We start from the raw sequence: 17,530 nt of genomic DNA on the forward strand, positions 1-17,530 counted from the left end.
GCCCGTCACCCCAGCACATCCAGCACCGCCTCTCCATCTCCCAACCATGGGACCTGCTGTCATTCCCCGGACCTGCCAGCCTGCTCCTGCCTTTCTCTCAGCCTTTGCTCCTTCTGCTTCCCAGCCTGGAAAGCTCCACCGGCACTGTCCACAGACCCGTTCCCTTTCCTCCTCACCAAACACAGGTCCTACACTGCCAGAGGGGGACCGCAGTGAGGTGTCCGCTGCATCTGTCGGCTGGTCACTAACTAGGGATCATTTTGATTACATGGTCCAAGTGTTGTCTGGGTTTCCCACTGTATAGTTCCTCTTTTCCCTTTGCAACTAGTAAGCCATCCTCGAGGAGCAAGGCGGGGTTGCTGAGGACAGTAGGAACACGTGGCAGCCGGAGGCAGGATATGGCCACTGGATGGGAGGGAATGCACTGCAGTGACAGCAGTGGGCAGAGGCAGAGCTGGGGGCAGGGACTGTCCTGTGGCTCCGTAGAACACCCGAGGGTAGGAAGCACTTGGTGTTTGCAAACAATCTAAAAAGGTCTGGGAGAAAGGAATTGTGTAGATAAAAACAAATTTGAAGAGTACATTTCTGCCACACAGAACTACTGTGACATCTGTTTGTCTCCGTTTCCCAAATTTTCTACAAAATACTTTGCCTCTATTATATAAAAATGGGTTGGGGTCCACTTCCTGTCTTGCCGGAACTGCTCTGACAACCAGGAGGCTGGAGAGGGCTTTCTCTTTGCTGGCTAGAGCGGTGACCCCATCCTGGCCTGCGCGTTATTTTTCTTTTCCAGCAGGTCGGGGGCGGGGGGGGAGGGATCCGAGGGACCTATACTTGCTTCTTTTAAGGACCCCTTCCCTCAAGAGCATGCCTTGCCTTCTGGGGAGCACTGCTCTCCCTCTGTGCCCCTAGATCGTTTTGGAGCCCGAGGCCACACAGGGTGCTGCAGGGATGAGAGTTGGGAAGGGCACAGGGAGACTTGGGCCGAGCAAGGTTCTGGTCCCCGTCAGGAAACCTGCATTCCCTGCGTTGCTGGAGCAGTGCTTGCCCCTGTGGGCTGGCCCCAGTCCTTCTGAGCCTGGGGCACCCCAGACGCTGCCAAGGAGTTCCTGTTGCTCACACTGGTGCCTTGGCATGGTCGCTTGACTTCGAGGGTCCAGGCCCTGGGCCCCCAAGACAGGGCAGGTGCCTGGAGCAGGTGTCAGCCAGGCCAGGCTCGTGCTGAGGGGGTGAGGGCCAGAGTCTCGCCGATTGGTCTGCAGACCCTGCCGTACATGGGGTCTGTCCCTCTGCTGGTACAGCCTGTCTGTAGCCCCTCACTGTGTCACCTTACTACCCCTTCTGGTAGTAAGGTCCCTGAGAGAGAGACACTACTTTGCAGAGGAGAAAGTGGGGGTTTCCCGAGGAAGGAGCTGGCACGTGGGTAAAGGAAGTGACAGCCTCACCGAGTCAGGATGATCCTGGCTGCTTTGGTACTGAGACACCAGCACCCAGTCTCTGTGGCTGGAAACCAGCTGGGAACCCCTGGCGGGCTCTGCTCCATCAGTCTTCCTCATTCCGGGCCCAGGCTGACAAAACACTGCTGGTCACTAAGCAGAGGGCGAAAAGAATCTGAAGAAAGCCTGCTGGTTCGTCATGCTTCCTTCCCTTTTATTGTAAGCTGTAGGCACAGCCAGGTTCATGGGGACTAGGGTGTGTCATCCTGCTGTGACCTGAGGAGAAAGATGAGGGCCAAGACCACGGAGGACAGCCCTGGCTGGTGGCCAGCAGTGGGGCCAGGACGGAATGAGCCCAGGCCGTCTGGAAACCCCACCCCCACCCCAGGATAGGTACTCTTCTGGCCCCAAAGAAGTTTCACAATCCCAGTGAAGAGGGCAGAATGGAGATCACAGGCTGCGCGGCCCAGAGCTTCGTCAGGACCCTGCAGCCCACCCCGTCCCTCCGGCCAGGCCCCGGCCTCCTCTGGAGCCTCTCTGGTCCGACAGTCCCCAAGGGCAGCCTGCCCGTCCAGCCTCCGCATCTCGTGTGCCGAGGCTTTTCCCGGCCGCCGGCATCCGCAAACGCCCACCACACACAGCATTACTTATTTCTAACTATAAAAAACACGTAAAAATTAAGACATTTTAAAAGGATGATCTCGAAGGAGACAGTTTTCCCTCCGCATTCCAGGGAATACCTCGGGTATTGGGGCGGGCGGCTCCTCCCACAAGCGGCGTTCCCAGCGACAAGTCCAGCCTCCGCTCCCCAGACTGGTCTCCCACCACCTGCGGGACCCCCGCCCCGCCCCGCCCCGCCGCCGGCCCCCCCCCCCGGCCCCGGCTCTCCCCAGGCCGCCGGCCCCGCCCCCTCGGTGCTGCAGGACGGTACCCCCCCCCCGCCCCGCCCGAGCCCGCGATCCCAGCCCTGAGACCGGAAGGGCTGCGCGACCCTGCCCCCTCGCACCTGCCCCCCCGACGGCCCGGGGCGAGCTGCCAGGGAGCGGACGAGTCCGTGTCGCGCGGCAAGGACCCGGACCAGGAGCCCGCAAACTATGTGAGGGGCTGGACAGGACGGACGATTTGCGTAGTGACCCTTCGTAAGAGCCCTTTGGCAGTGGAAGGACCGTCGGCGCCGACGGCCGCAGGAAAGCTGGGCGGGAGCTTCGGTCCGGGGCTCGGCGCGCGGCTGCCGCGGGGGGTCCGCGCCGCCCTCCGGTCCTGCGCTTCCCCGCGAGTCTGTCCACGGCAGGCCTCCCTCCACGGGTCTCCCGCCGGTAGGGCCCGGGTAGCCCGGCCCGGGGTGAGGGCTCACCCCAGCGTCTGGCGCGGCCGCCGGGCTCCCTGGGCTTCGCGAACCGACGGCGCTGGGTCAGGGGCCGGCAGCGGCGGGAGGCGCGTCCGCGCTCCGGGCGCGCTCGGGGCCGCTCGCCGCTGTGCGGCCGCGGGTGCGGCGTGAAGGGCGAGCTGTGCACGAGGTTCTCCTGGGCTCGCAAGGCTTCGCGCGCGTGGGCCTGCGCCCCTGCTTCACCGCGTCCGGCCGGAGGCCCAAACCCCTCCAGCCCCCAGCGCCCTCGGGAAGCTGCTCCCAGCCGGGAAGCTTCCAAGGCTGGAGCGCGAGGGCCCCGCGCCGGGTGACCTTGCAGAACTCCGCCGGGGGAATTGCTGGCTTGGCCCACTGGGTCTCCCCACACCTACTGGATTCTGAGTGTCCCCTCCAGCCGGGGCCACAGCTACGGCGTCTCCCACCTGTCCAGTTTCTGGTGGGTCACCAGGCTCAGGTAACGCTGCCTTTGCCTCCGGGCTCGTGTCATGGTTCCCGTCTTCCTTGGGGGCAGCTCCACCAGCTCCAGGGCACCCCATGGCTTCTGCAGGACCCAGCTGGTCTTTGGCCCAGTGGCAAGGCCTTGGGAGCTCTGCCCACCCTCTCTCCTCTCACACACACCCCGGGGGTCTGTCTCCGCCAGGATTTCCAGCAGAATCTGCTCCTCCTTGTGGGGCACATGCAAGTATCATCAGACTCCAAGCCACAGCGTGGAGACTTGGGTCTTCTTAGAGCCTGGGTGAGGGATTAAAAGGCAGCAAGGACAGATGCTCCGGATAGGAAGGGGTGTGTTGGGAGCAGGGGGGAGGCCAGGCCAGAGGCAGGCTGAGAAGGGCCCAGGGCCGGGTGGCAGGAGAGCTGTGACAGGGACACGGGAAAGGGCTGGCAGTGTGCCCCTGGACCGTCCTCACTCCCACATGTGTGGAGTGCAGCTTAACCCCCTGGGGGTGTGGCCTCCTCCTGGATGGGCCTCACCTGGGAGGCTCAGGAGCTGGGACTGTGGTTCCTGCAGGGGGAGGGGGAGGAGAGCCAGCAAGCGGCAAGTTGGCTGGTATAGCGTTGTCTCACGGCAGCGGGGAGGCGGGCAGAGCGCCGGCTTGCACCACTGCACTGAGCCTGCTCGGGGCGCTGGCAGGCTGCCCGGGGGTCCCCGCAGGAGGGTCTCCGCGCCCTGTGTCGGACTGGAAAGATGCCCCTGCAGCTTGTGTTTCGTGTGCCCCAGGCTCGCCCGGTGCTAGTGCGACAGAGCAAAGTCGCCGAAAATATGTAGGATCTGCTTACCTTTCCGAAAAATAAACCAGAACTTCCGGCCAAAGATAACTGCTTTTTACTGACTTCTTCCCTCAAACCGCCAGAAGCATGGAGATCAAGATCATGCAGAATGGCGAGCTGTGAGGAGAGCCCTGCCGCCCAGCCTGGGAGGCCCCACCTCTGAGAGGTCTGGCTGGAGCCTCTGCGGGCAGGACGCTGACCCGGAGGCGCAGGTCGCTGCCCAGGGGGCGGGTCTGAGGGTGCGCGCGAGCGGCGCCGCGTGCTCAGGTGAACACGATCTGAGGCCAGGCCCCCACAGGGACAGGCCACTGAAGGTGGGGAGTTTTAAGTATGTTAAATTACACGCTGATAAAGAAATTAAAAACGCTAACCACTCCGCGTCAGGCAAATTCCGTCTCCCGTGCCCCACAGCGGCCGTGCAGCTTGGGCAAGCTCTCCGAGTTCGGGGGCCAGGAAACGTGAGGCCGCCCCGCGGCGACACCATGGACAGGCTCAGGCTCAGGAGAGGCCCGCGAGGGAAAACCCGAATCCACGAACACACTCCCAAGGATTTTAAAGACGCTTGAGGGCCCTTGGAGGGCAGGGACCGTGGACAGTGTCCAGGCCTCCTGCTCCATCGCCTGGTGCCCTCTCCCAGGCGGGGCCGGCGGAGGGTGCTGCTGGGCGGACGAGTGGGTCGCGGTCCAGAGAAGCGATCTGCCCCTTGTGCCTGCAGGTCCCTCCGTCTGTTCCAGGTGTGGCTCACCGCCGACCCTCTGCGGGCTGGGGCGAGCCGGGGGTGCTTACCGGGGCAGCCGGCCGGGAGGCCCTGGGCCGGGGTCACAGCACCCGCCTCCCAGGCCGGCGCGGGCGGGTCTGGACAGAGGACATCCCCTGCCTGAGACCCAGGAAAGGGCCGGGAGTCCGCGGGCACACGTGGGCAGCTGTCCCCTCGGAGGTCCCCGTGCGGCGGGTTCGCGCCGGGGCTGGGTAAGTCTCCTCGCAGCCTCGGCTTCCTGCCGTCGTCGGGGGCGCGGGGACCCCCCGGAAGGGCGACGAGGGCCCCGAGTCGCCGGCACCGCCCCGCAAGCCCGAGCCGTGGGGACGCGCGCGTCACGCCGGGGCCGCGGCGAAGCAGCAGCCAGGGGGTCCCGGAGCGGGGACGCCCGCGCCGCCGCCCCTCCTCGGCTCCCTCCCGCAGCTCCAGCCGCCCTGGCCCCGGCGGGCCCCGGCGGCCACAGGACGCAAGGCCGGAGGCGGCCTCGACCCGGGCCCGCGGAACCGCAGGCGCGCGCCGCGCCCACAGGAAGTCCCGCCCCGCGCCGCCGGCACTTCCGGGCGCCCCGGGAAGCTCGGAGACCTGCCCGGGGGACCCGCGCGGGGGCGCCCGAGAGACTGAGGCGGGCGCGCGAGCCGGGAGCTGTCCGAGGTGCCGGGCTGCCGGGGCGCCGGAGCCTCCGCGCAGCGGTCGCGGAGGCGATGAGCGGGGGCACCTGGCGTGTAGGGCCCGGAAGGAGGGCCTTCGGGAGGCCAGCGTCTGAGTGCAGACCCCCGGGTCTGCGGGGTTTGGAGTGGTCCGGGCAGGAAGGGCCGCGGGCAAGGCCCGGCGAGGCCGGCACCGCTGCAGCCTGGACTGGGACTGGGGCGAGGGCACCGCGTGCACCGCTAAGGCCAGTCCTAGAGCCCTGCGGCCAGCCGAGGGAGTCGGGTGCTTAGAACGGAGCCCCCGGCCGGGACGGCGGGCCGGGCTGTGTGCCGGGCAGTCCCGGCGGCCGGGCCAGGCGGGGTCTGAACCCCACCTGCCCGCACAGGTGCTCCTCCTTTGAGGGCGCATGAGACCAGAGGGTCCCAAGCTGGAGCGCTGTCACTGTCCCTGGGGGTGTTGGGAGCAAACCCAGATTCCCTGCTTTACCCCAGGCCTGGCGAGCTGTTTTCCAGCACGTTCCCAGGCCGGTGTAACCGGATGGCCTCTCACTGGATGCTCACACCCCGTGAAATAAGATTCAGGAAAAGAAGGCAAGGGGTCTTGGGGGAGGCCGGTGCCTGAGAAGAATTCGCTGAGCGCAGCATGAGACCTCCAAGGCCAAGACAGGGGTGTATGGAGCTACCCCAAGGCGGAGGTACAGCCTGAACAACAGGGAGGGCGAGGCTGGGGAGAGCGCCTGAAATGTGTCCACTGTCGAACAGACTGCAGAGAAGCCTCCCTCTCTTGGGCGTCTCGGTGGGGCCCGCAGCAGCGGCGGGAGACAGCTCTGGCTTCCTGCAACCAAGGCAAGCTGGGCTCAGCGTGGGGGTGCGGCACACAGCCCTTCGCCTCGAGGGCCCCCGCTGTGGTGTCGGTGGAACACGAGGGAAGGAGAGTGTCACCTCCTGCTGCTTCCCTCCTGATGGTGCTGGTGTTTGGGGCATGGGGTTTTTGCCCGAAGGCTTCATGGTGGCAGCCCGCTGCAGGGGTGCGGCAGGTCCTCTCGCTAGTATTTCTCAGACGCCAGGAGTGTTGGGTGATGGTCGTATCCCGCATGGTGACAGCGACACGGTTCCCTGCAGTGCAGACGACTGCGGCCTGTCCCTGAGCCCGGCATCCACGGTCCCCTCCCTGACTCCGCGATCAGCCAGCGCGCTTCTCCACATTCGCCACATTCAGAGGGTGTCTCTGCATGTCCACTCTGATCCCGCACCCACTGCCCCCCCCCAACCAAAGGCTTCGCCATGTCTGGTCCGCTCACTGGCTCCTTTCCGGTGTGAATCTCTGATGTTGAACCTAGCCTGAGCTCGCGCTGGCCGCTGGCGCGTTCATGACGGTCCTCAGGTCTTCGCCCCACCGCCCCAAAAGGCTCCAGCAAGCCGCGCTCCAGCCCGTGCCCTCCCCGGCCAGCACATCCACCTCGTCTCCCGAGCGCACTGCGGGTTCCAGCCCCGACTGGGCGCCGGTCTGCCCCTGTGGCCGCGTGTCTGAGACCCAGGAACAGCGTGGGGGGGGGGTTGCACGTGGGTGAGGATTTCCCGCAAAGTGTCGCTTGAGGCCACCTGAGCACGGACTAAACTGCGGTCTTTAGCATTTCACTTGTGAATAACACTCAGATGCTAGTGGCTCCAGACTTTAAGTTTTGTCCCTCACCTCCACCCGCGCTCCCCGCTGGCCTCCCGTCCCCCCGCCGTCCCCCTGCCCACCCCCCGCCAGGCCCCGCGACCGCCGCTTCTCCGGCCGCTGCCGCCGTGCCAGGCTCTGCCGCTAGGGGCGCCAGACGGAGCGGGCGGCGCCGGGGGAGGGAGGGACGCGCTCCTTCTGCCGCGCCTCCCACCCCGCGGCCCCGCGGGGCCGTCCTCTCCGCCGCTCTGCAACCTGCGGCCGGTTTTTCCGGCGTGCAAAGCTTCGCCGCGCAGGTCCGGATGTTTCCAACCTGCCTGAGCTTCAGAAGACTCCTCGCCCCTTAGAAGGAGGCGGGTCTGGGGCTGCCTTCGGCTCCGCTCTGTCACGGCGAGAGCCCTTCTGGAGCAGCAGGAATTAGGCTGACCCTATGCCTTAAGGACAATTCTTATCCTTGCTTGTGGTGGTGAATTGTATGTGTCAACTTGACCGAGCCATGGGGCGCTTAGACATTTGGTCAGACATTATTCTGGTTTGTCTGTGAAGCTGTTTCTAGAGATGGACATTTCAGTTAGCAGGCTGAAAGGGGCGCCCTCTCCTATGTGGGTGGGCCGCATTCAATCAGTTGAAGGGCTGAATAGAACAAAAAGGTCCAGTCTGACCTGTGCAGGCCCCGTCCCACCCAGTCCTTTTAAGAGGTGCATGGGGCACTGGCGTCTAGGGACAGTCTAGGGCGGTGTGGAAGACCTCCAGGTTCCACTCTTGGTGGCCACCTACCAGGTCTGGTCGCGGTGCCAGCATCCGAGTGCAGCCTGGGCACAGAGGTGGTGGGCTGACCCTCCCAGTGCACAGTCTGTCACCCCCGCTCCCTGTGAAGCCCTGGGGGCTGTGCGTGCAGGGCTGTCGGAACGCCGAGGTCCCACATGACCCTTGCCGTACTGGGGGGAGAAGGCGGCTTTTTCTATTTCAGGCCAGCAAAGGTGACTCATAAGGTGTCTGGAGCCTCAAAGCTGGGGTTCAGAAACTGCCTGACCCTGACTTTGACTCTTCTCCCCTACACCTGCTCTGGCCCTGAGTGGGGGCACACGGCGAGGAGTCCAAAGTGCTTGGTGGTCATGGAACCTTGGGAGCGTGGCCCAGAGAAGTAAAGCAGTCCAGCCAGAGGCCCTTGGGCTTGGAACTGGGGAGGCCCAGCTCGGAGTTGTAGCCACGGGAGGGGCTGAACAGCTCCTCAGTGTGGGGTTGGGTCCCTGAAGTGTTCAGGAGGAAGCAGGTGGGGCAGGGAACATGCAGGCTTCTCCACCTCGCTGATCTCTCTCCTGTACCTCAGGCTGAAGTCAGAGCTGCAGGCCAGGTCTGAGGAAGGCCAAAGCCAAGGCCGGGCCACAGCCCCAGAGGTGTATGCCTACCAGAGGGCAAACATCCTGTCCCCCCCCACCCCCAGAACCCCACCTCTTCTGGGGGCTGGAGGAAGCTGTGAAGCCTGGGCCATTTCGCACACGGCTAAAGGTAAGGGACAGGAGGGCCCTTGCCTTGGGCAGCCACCACTTGACCTCGCCTGCCCCACTTGGGCTCTCTGCACCTGAAAACACCCAGCTATGGGTCCAGGTTAAGTCAGGAGGCCTCCTGGCAGGGCCCCCAGAGACCAAACTCCAGCCACACCTCTCCGGACACAGGCAGCAGCAACTCCTACTTCCATCAGTTAAAAAGAATTTATTTGGGCCGCTGGGCGTGCGGGGATAGCGACGCGGCTCGGGAAGAGGGGGCAGCGCGAGCCCTCTCTCTGCAACCTCCGCGCACCCGGGCCCCTCCCGCCGCAGCCGCCCGCCCGCTACTCCCGGTAGTGCACCCTCTGGTGCTGGATGAGCTGGGAGCTCTGGCCGAAGGCCTTGCCGCAGGCGCCGCAGGCGAAGGGCTTCTCGCCCGTGTGGGTCCGCAGGTGGCGGAAGAAGTGGGAGCGGCCGCGGAAGGCCTTCCCGCACTCGGGGCACTCGTAGGGCTTCTCGCCGGTGTGGATGCGCTGGTGCTCGATGAGCACCGAGCTCCAGATGAAGGCCTTGCCGCACTGGCTGCAGGCGTACGGCTTCTCGCCCGTGTGCAGCCGCTGGTGCCGCACGAGGTTGGAGCTCTGGCTGAAGGCCTGGCCGCACTCGCCGCACTTGTAGGGCTTCTCGCCGTTGTGGATCCGCAGGTGCTGCGTGAAGTGCGAGCTGTGGCTGAAGGCGCGGCCGCACTGGCCGCACTCGTACGGCTTCTCGCCCGTGTGGATGCGGTGGTGCTGGATGAAGCCCGACCAGCCGCGGAAGCGCTTCCCGCACTCGTGGCACGCGTACGGCTTCTCGCCCGTGTGGATGCGCTGGTGCTTGAGCAGCAGCGACCGGTACTTGAAGCTCTTGCCACAGGCCTCGCAGCGGTGCGGCTTCCCGCCCCGCGGGCCGCCCTGCCGGACCCCGGGCCCCGACCCCCGGCTGCCCTCCAGATCGCCGGGCCGCTCGGGCTCCCCCGCCGCCCCAGGGGCTCCCTGCGACAGCAGCGTCACGCGCCATGGGCCCCTCTTCTGGGAGCAGGGCGCGGTTCCCGGCGGCTGGCCCGTAGGCCGCTCCAAGCTGGACTCCTGCCCAAAGCGGCCCCCACACCGGGGTCTACGGGAAAGGGTCCTCAGTGACCCCCCGGCCTGGTCCGCCCCGGCTTCAGGGTGGTGGGGGTCGGGGGACGACGGGGCCTGCTCCGGCTCTGCCTCTGAGTCTGAAAAGAGATGGGGAGGGGCAGATGGCACCCCCCCGGGCATCCGCCACTCCCTCCGCCGCACCCCGGCTCTGCCGCTCTAGCTGCTGGAGCCCGGGGTGACAGCGGACCGCCTGGACCACGCCCCCTGCTCCAAAAGGGGCCGCCCGGGCTCCCGGCAGGGATGGGGCCACTTCAGGGCACCGCCGGGAACAGGATGGAGTCTGGGTAGCCACCGTCTCCTGGCCTGGCCCGCTGCTCCTAACACTGTGGCGGGGAGGGTCGGCTCCCAGGGCTTCCATGGGGAGGCGTGACGGCGGGCGTGTGGCTAGGGGTGGGAGGAGTGCTGCCCCAGCCAGGCTGTAGGGAAGGGGGTGGGGACCAGAGCTGAACTAGGGGACTAGTGGAGGCCCAGGGCACCACACGATGGGTAGGGGACCCAGACGACTCTCTGGCTGCAGAGTGCCACTGAGCAGCGGATGCTGGCCGGCCACAGCTCTGGGGCTCAGGGAAGGGGTCTGGGCTGCACTCACAGCCTGGGGAAAGGTCAGTGACAGACTGGGACTGAACTGGGTAGGGGTCATCTCCAGGACAGAAACGAGCACTGAGGCAGGGACAAATGAGCTGGTGTCTTGGCAGTGGTCGTGCCCGATGCAGGGGTGCTGTGGAGAGCCCGGCACGCGGCAGCCATGGGACGTGCACTCGGGCAGGGCCGGACAGGGGTTCTGCTCACTCACCTGGCCAGCAGGTGTCTCTGCCGATCTGGACCTCCTCCACATCTTGGAGATCCAGGCCGGACGGCTCCTCCTCGGGCAGTGGCTGGGAGAGGGTCTCCGGGCTGCAGCCAGGGGAGTCTGGGGGCAAAGGGGGGCGGGGGCTCATCTCCCCCTCCTCTGCAACCTAGCCCAGGCCTCGCTCAGCCGCCTGTAGAACGCCGCCTGCGCCTTGCCCTCCTGGGGGGCCCACGGGGCTGATGCTCCCCAAGAGCCACAAGGGGAGACAGGCGCGGCCATGGGACACTCCTTCCCTGAGAGCGAGGGCCCTCTGGCACTGCTTGGCTGCTCCGGAGTGTGGGCAGTCCTGGGAACATGGGCCTTTCTGGGCTGCAGCCTTCACACGTTGCCCTCTCCCAGCCCCCAAGTCGCTCACCACCACCTCTGAAGGCCCTGGGCACCTCCGGGCGGCGGCGGGGGGGGGGTGCTGTGACACAGTGCTCTGCCTCTGTAGAGGCCCCAGGCCTGGGGCTCTTGTGGACAGGAAGGAATTCTGGGGCCAAGAGGGCGGGGCAAACTTTTCTGGCTGGAAGGGGCACTCCTTGTTTGTAAAAGGGCAGTTAGTCCACACTTGGACGTGGACACAGGGAGAAGGGAGTTGGGGTAGGGGATCAGCCAGAGTTCAGGTCTCAGTGCCAAGGCGGGGAACCCTATCTGGAAAGCCTGCCTCTGCTTGGGGGCAGGGGGCGCTGCCCTGGCCACAAGGTCCCTCCCCACCTCCGGGCTGTGGTACGGTGGGGTGGGGGGGAGGCGCATCCTTCTCCGTCACCTGCCGCTGCCCATTGGCTGCCCCTCCTGCCCCAGGGCTCCAGACCATGCTTTCCAGAACTCATTCTGGAAGCTTGGGCTCTGGCGGACATAGCTTCATGCCAGGCCCCTTGGCCAGCCCCACAGCACCCTGGCTCCCAATGTCTCTGTCCTGTCCCACACCCCACCTGCCCAGCTCCCTGATCTGGAGGCTCAGGGATAAGTGGCCGCCACCTCTTTGGACCAGTTTCGTGCCCACCCCACCCAAAGGACAAATGGCTCCCCGCTCAAGGATGTCCTCTGCCCGCCCCTTCCCACCCCCTCCAGCACTGTGTCCAGCCAGAGTTTGGAAACTGGCTCTTGCGTCAGGTGATGTGGGAGACTGTGGGATCCAGCCCTGGTGCGGGCATGGGGACACCAGGTTTCCCTGGGCAGGCCCCACCCCCAGTGCTCTTTCCGGCCTGCACCACCCACTCTGGTCTGGGAGCAGGGAGGCTGGGGCTCCGGAAGTCCTGGTCTCACTGGCTGGAGGGCCCTGGGCAGGTTCCTGAGATGCTGGGGTCTTTCCTCTGAGGGCATGGGTGGACCACACGGCACTGAGGAACCCACCGGCAAGGAATATGAGGCGCAGAGACAGTGAGCGGCAGTCTCTGCCCCGGACAGCAGCTTGATCGTGCGGCCCGGCTCTCTCTGTCCGGCTGCTCTCCTCCTTCTGGCCCCTTGGACCTCCCTGGGCTCCCCCACCCGCCAGCCACACCTCTTCCTTCACAGCCTGCCAGAGGCCCCATGCCTCTCTTCCTTTAGGGTCAGTCTTGGTTGTTTTCCTGGCAGGCAACAACCCCCCCGCCCCGCCCATTTCGGAACAGCACAGGGAGTGCTGAAGCTGCTGTCCACACCCCTTCTCGCTGGGCAAGACCCCTGGGCACCTGAGGGCACTTGGGTGTGACTCCGGGAGTGCGGCCCGGCCCCCAGGCTCTTGCTGGGTCGGGGGCAGCCCCACTCGCTGGGGCGGGAGGACTTGCATCCCCGGCACCAGTCTTCGCATCCAGCAAGACTGGCTTGGTCAGCACGTCTTCCAGGACAGTCCCTCCCTGGTCCTACGTCCTGCCTATTAGGAGACACGAGCCCCGAGCCCCAGCCTGCTGGGCCCAGTGGGGGGAGGTGGGCTTGAGCGCCCAGGCTTGAGTCCCAATGATGTGTTCTGAGTCCTACCAGCCTCCACTGGCTCACATCTGGGTTTCCGTGTCCGTGTCAGCAACACGGGTACAGCAGGTCCTACCTTGCCAGGCTGTTGTGAGGGGGGATGTGAGAAACTGGAGGGGAAGAGCGGGCCCCGTAATGCTGACTGCGTGGGGGACAGGCCTGAAAGCACCGTGCAGGGAGAGCCCTGCAGACTATGTGCTTCTTCCCGCAGCACCCAGCTCTGCCCCCAGCGCCAGCCTGGCCACCCCTGGGACGGGCAGGAGGCTGGGGGCCGGCCATCCCCGAGCCAGGCGCAGCGCAGGTTAGCAACCGCTCCCGTTCCGATCCTGGACTGAGCTGGGGGTGAATCCCACGTTCCCTAGCCCTGTGTGACCCCTGTGGGCCTCACTGTCCTCATCTGCTAATGCCCTGGAGAGGGCGGTCACTGGGCTCCAACACAGCCCGCACGGAGTCCTTGGCACAGAGCTGGCGCATCTCCGCCGTCATCACGTCACTTCCTGTAATGCCAAGAGTGGGATGAGACACGCCCTAGCCCTTGACCTGGCGGTCATCAGTTCATCGTGTCCTCGGCTGTGAGAAGTGAGGCCAGGCCTCCTGTGGCACGTGGGGCACGGGCAGAGCCCCTGTGGCTTCCTGATGGCTGAGTGCGAGTAAGACCCAGGGGCACCCCACGCCATGGGCTTGGACATCCTCTCCGCCCCTGGCCCCCACCAATCACTGGCTACTTCCACGCCTCTGACACCCTGAGACCCGGCCAGGAGGGGGGACAGGCGGGCAGCTCCGTCCCTGCAGGTCCTGGGGGGCCCCCAACCCAAACTGGCCTGCCCAGAACTCTGGGTGCTATTTTCTTGGGGTGGGAACAGAAGCTCATAAAGGGAGAGGGCAGGACACAGGACCCTACCCCTGAGGCCGCTCTTCTCCAGTCCCCCAAACCCAGTCCCAGGGGACTCCGGGGAGCCATCGCTCACAGGGCTCGGTCTCTGGCCTCCGCCACGGATGCCCCTGGCCTGACCCAAGTGCGAGGGTGCAGGAACCCCAGCACCCGGTGAGCTGCCTTGTTTCCAGCAGGCAGTGCCAGTGGCGCGGGGCGGGCGGACGGTGCAGGGAGACGGAGGGAGTGCAGCACAGGGGGAGTACCGTGTTCATGACTGTGGAGAAGCTGGGCCTCGCGCTGGCAGGTTCCAGGTGTCCCTGGTGACGCAAGATTGACCGGGGACGGGACACGAGGGGGCTCCTGACTGTCCCCCAGGGTCGCCATCTTCCCCAAGGCCTGCTGAAGGTATGCACACCTGGGACCTGGGGAAATGAAAACCATGGCAGGATAAGGGGGTCAGAGGGACGAGTGGACGGTGGGGCAATGCAGGCTGCCCGTGAGCCGCAAGGGAGCCGGGGGCTCCTTCACGGGGCGTGGACAGGAACAATGATGCCGGAGAGGCCACATGGGGCCGGGGGTGAGATCAGCTGGGCCCCTGGTACGTTTACGTGGACAGCACCTGTACACCTGCAGGGACCCAGCCCAAGCGCCCATCCAGCACGGGTCTGGAACGCTGTCCCAGCCCAGAGCTTAAAGCACGTGGGCTCTCCCCGAAGAACGGCCCGGAGCGCTGCTGGGCGCTGCCGCCCCCGGGAAGGGTGAGAAGGCGCACTCCGCCTGCTGGAGCATGAACGTTCCAGATTAAATCTCAAGACAGTTCCTGAGGGGAGCACCGCCGACCTCCGACCCCGCAGACCCTGCAGAGCCCCGGAGGCTGCCGCTGGACACCACACGGGCAGCCCACAGGGCTCTGCGCCTCCTCGAAGGTTCAAGGTACCTGCTTTAATTTGGTTTGCAAGAATGGTGTGTGCCGGGGGAGAAGGGTTTCCTTCCGCACTGTGGGGAAGGGGGGCTCCTTACTGGGGTGTGGCGAGGACACTGGTTACAGGACACTAACCAAGGGCCCCTAACAGTGTCTGCTTCAAGGACGTGGGGAGGCAGCCGCCGCGGGGCTCCTGGCCAGCGCCTGGGCCATCTCCGCACACCGCACCCCCTAATGACAGGAAGGGTCGCGGACTCTCAGGGAAGTGGACCCAGGTGGACGCAGGGTGATCCGCAGTCAGGACGTCCGGGCGCGGGCCCTCCACCTCCTACGTCCAGCTCAAGTTACTCGGTCCGCTTCCCAGGACTTCTCAGGGAAGGGGCACGCTCCCCGCCCCAGCTGTCCGCGCGGGGGTGGCGCCCACCCGGCCGCCGGCACGGGCTCCGGCCGCAACTGCACCCCACTCGGCTGCAGGCGGGGGCGGGCGGAGGGACAGACACGCCCCGGCCAGGAGCAGGCCTTCCCGCCCTCTCTCCTCCTGGCCCGCAGCCTGAGCCCCGCGGGGAAGGGCCCGATCTCGGGGCGCTGGGCGGCAGGGCGCAGGCTGGGCGGCCGAGGACCTCTCTGTCTCCGCGTCGCACCTGCACCGTGGGCACCAAGCCGGCTGCGTCCCCGCGGTGCCCGGCGCGTGGGAGGCGCCCCGCACACGGACGCCCGCGCTCGCCGGGGGCCGGTGCGTCCGCTGCGGCCCGCACCCCGCGGAGGCCTCCTCTGCGCCCCGGGGCGGCGGGGCGCCCACCCGCGCCCCCAGGCCGGGCCCGGGCCGAGGTCACGGCGCCGCGGGGTGCGGCCGGGGCGGGGCCCGCGGGGACGACGCGCGAGCGCGGACCGGCCGGGAACCCCGACAGCCGCCACCGCCGCCGCCGCCGCCCCGCGCCCACTCACCTTCCGAGCGGGAGGCGGCCGCCCGCGCGCCGGCCGGAAGTGCGCCCATGCCCCGCCCCGGCCCGCCCGCGCGCACTTCCGGGACGCTCTGGGCGCCAGAGGACACCGCCTCCGTGGCGGGGGCGTGGCGGGGCGTGGCGGGGGCGTGGCGGGCGGCCCGAGTTCTCCAGGAGCCGCTGCGCCCACGGCGCGGTCCGTGCCGCGCGGCCGCCCTCGCGGGGTCCCGCTGGCCGCCGTCAGTCGCCGCCAGATTCTCTTCTTTTACGGGGTGTCTCAACCGCCCTCCGGGCCGCGGCGCGCCAAGTGTTCCCGAGCTCCCGGGCGCGCGGAGGCGCGGCCGCAGGCTCTCCCGACCCCTCACCGCGGAGCGCCTCCTGCACGCGCGCCCCGTCGCTTCTGCGGTCGCAGAGAGGGGAGCAGGCGTCCGGCCTTGCAGGAAAGCGGACAGCCGGCACGGCTCCGCGAACTCACCCGGCGGGATGGACGCTGGCCCTTCGGCCGGGCGGGTGGACAGCACGAGGACAGCCAGGGAGGACCAGGCTGCGGGGATGCCCAGGACGCAGGGAGGGAGCCCAAACCCAAGAATCCCGGCATCTGGTCCCAGGTCCAGGCGGGTGCCAGGCGGCAGAGAAGCTGGGGCATCGGGGACAAGTGAAGGACTCGGTGTGGGGAGACGGGGTGAGCGCTGGCAAACAGGCAGCGGCAGCCCCGAGCCGCTGACCCCTGGAGGGTTAAAACCTGCAGACAGGGCAGCCTCCTGCCACAGCTGCCTCCCTTGCCCGCACCTCAGGCTCCCAGCCCTGCAGGTTCTCGAAGAACCTCCCGCTGCTCGCCTCTGCCTGACCTCGTGCCTGGCCCTGGGCCAGGAGCAGGGGTACGTTGGGAACAGGCTAGCTCCCTGACTCAATGGAGCTGCCATTCCAGCACGTGGGAGAGAGCACACCACACACGTCGGCAAACACACGGGCACCACAGCCCCGGTAAGAACTTGGAGGAAGCTTCCAAGAGCCTAGCGATCCAAGGACGGCTCACAAAGGCAGTGACACCAGAGGAAGGGAGGAGGAGAGTGGGGCAAGCTAGTCACACAAAGGCTAGAGAGAAGAGTATTCAAAGCAGAAGAAAGAGCATGTGCCAAGGTCCTGAGGCATGAGTGTTGCCCAGGGTTTTGCAGCAACCAGGCAAGCTGGGAGTGTGGTGAGCCAAGGGGGAATGAAACAAGGTGGACAAGCAGTCTTGAAGGCACCATTAGGAGCCTGGGTTTTAAGTGCACCGGGAGCCACGGAGGGTCCTGAGCCGGGGCGTGAGATCGGCTGTGCATTTTAACAGCAGTTTGGGACAGCAGGGAGGCAGGAAGGGACAGATGATGTAGGTCGAGAGTGGGCTGGGTAGGGCCCGTGTTGGGGACCAAACTAACAGCACCTGCTGCTTGCTGGGATGTGGGGCACGATGACTTGGGGTTCAGGCTGGAGTTTGACTTGAAAGCCTGCTTCGAGACAGGGCAGTGCCACAAGCCGAGTTCTGTCTTGGACACGCGGCCCACGATACACAGAGGTAGCTGGGGGCTCCCAGTTCCCCTTCTCAGTCTGTCCCTCACCGTCTCCTTGCTGGCCTGTGCGTGGCCCTGCTGGGTTAGCTTCAGTGGGGTGGAGCACCCTCCTGTTTCCTACGAGGTTGGGGAGGTGGGGGTGGGTAATTACTGGTGTGGAGACTCCCAGCCAGTCAGGTGTCCCGCCTGCCTCTGCCCCACTTTCAGGGGGCCACAGCCCCAGCTGCCCAGTAGCCAGGCTCCTCAGCCTCCACAGAGCTCCTACCAAGTGTGTGGGGTTCTGTAGAGAGCTGCCTGGCCCTCCCCTAGCCAACAGCTCTGCTCTTCTCTGTCTTGCCTGTGTGTCTCCCCACCGGTCCCTGACTCTGGGTCTGACCTGGAGTTCCATCCTTAGCCAGGTCCTCAGCCTCTGGACATCGGCGCTCTGCAGGACACTGAGCCGCTTTCTCCCTCCCACCACCCAGCAGACGCCGGTAGCACCTCCCTTCAGTTGTGACAAACACAAAATGTCTCCAGACATTACCACGTCCTCTTCTGGGGGGCAGGAGTGGCCTCAGGAGAAGAGAACAACAGTGTGGCAGGGCGCGCCGACCCAGGCTCTGCAGTAGAGGAAGCAGGCAGAGGGCCTCCCAGACCCCCTCCAGCGTTATGAGTACAG

The 17,530-nt window shown here is 66.2% G+C and overlaps 1 protein-coding gene across 3 annotated transcripts; it reads right to left on the bottom strand.

Moving 5' to 3' along the window:
* Window positions 1-8,831: 8,831 nt before the first annotated feature.
* On the bottom strand, window positions 8,832-15,383 carry GLI4 (GLI family zinc finger 4). Of its 3 annotated transcripts, none has more exons than XM_045074195.1 (4): window positions 15,327-15,383; window positions 13,723-13,881; window positions 10,600-10,716; window positions 8,832-9,883 (listed from the first exon to the last, which is right to left on the bottom strand). In XM_045074195.1, the coding sequence occupies exons 1-4, from the start codon at window positions 15,373-15,375 to the stop codon at window positions 8,970-8,972; spliced, it is 1,239 nt and encodes a 412-aa protein (XP_044930130.1). In that variant the 5' UTR covers window positions 15,376-15,383; the 3' UTR covers window positions 8,832-8,969. The 3 variants fall into 3 exon arrangements, with proteins under 3 accessions (XP_044930130.1, XP_044930131.1, XP_012904859.1); XM_045074196.1 differs by lacking the exon at window positions 15,327-15,383 and adding an exon at window positions 14,517-15,187; XM_013049405.2 differs by lacking the exon at window positions 15,327-15,383 and having other exon boundaries at window positions 13,554-13,865.
* Between the last annotated feature and the right edge of the window lie 2,147 nt (window positions 15,384-17,530).

The sequence above is a fragment of the Mustela putorius genome, unplaced genomic scaffold (genome assembly GCF_011764305.1).
Source record: "Mustela putorius furo isolate JIRA1106 unplaced genomic scaffold, ASM1176430v1.1 tig00537303_pilon_pilon_pilon, whole genome shotgun sequence".
In the NCBI taxonomy this organism is placed as follows: Eukaryota; Metazoa; Chordata; class Mammalia; order Carnivora; family Mustelidae; genus Mustela; species Mustela putorius.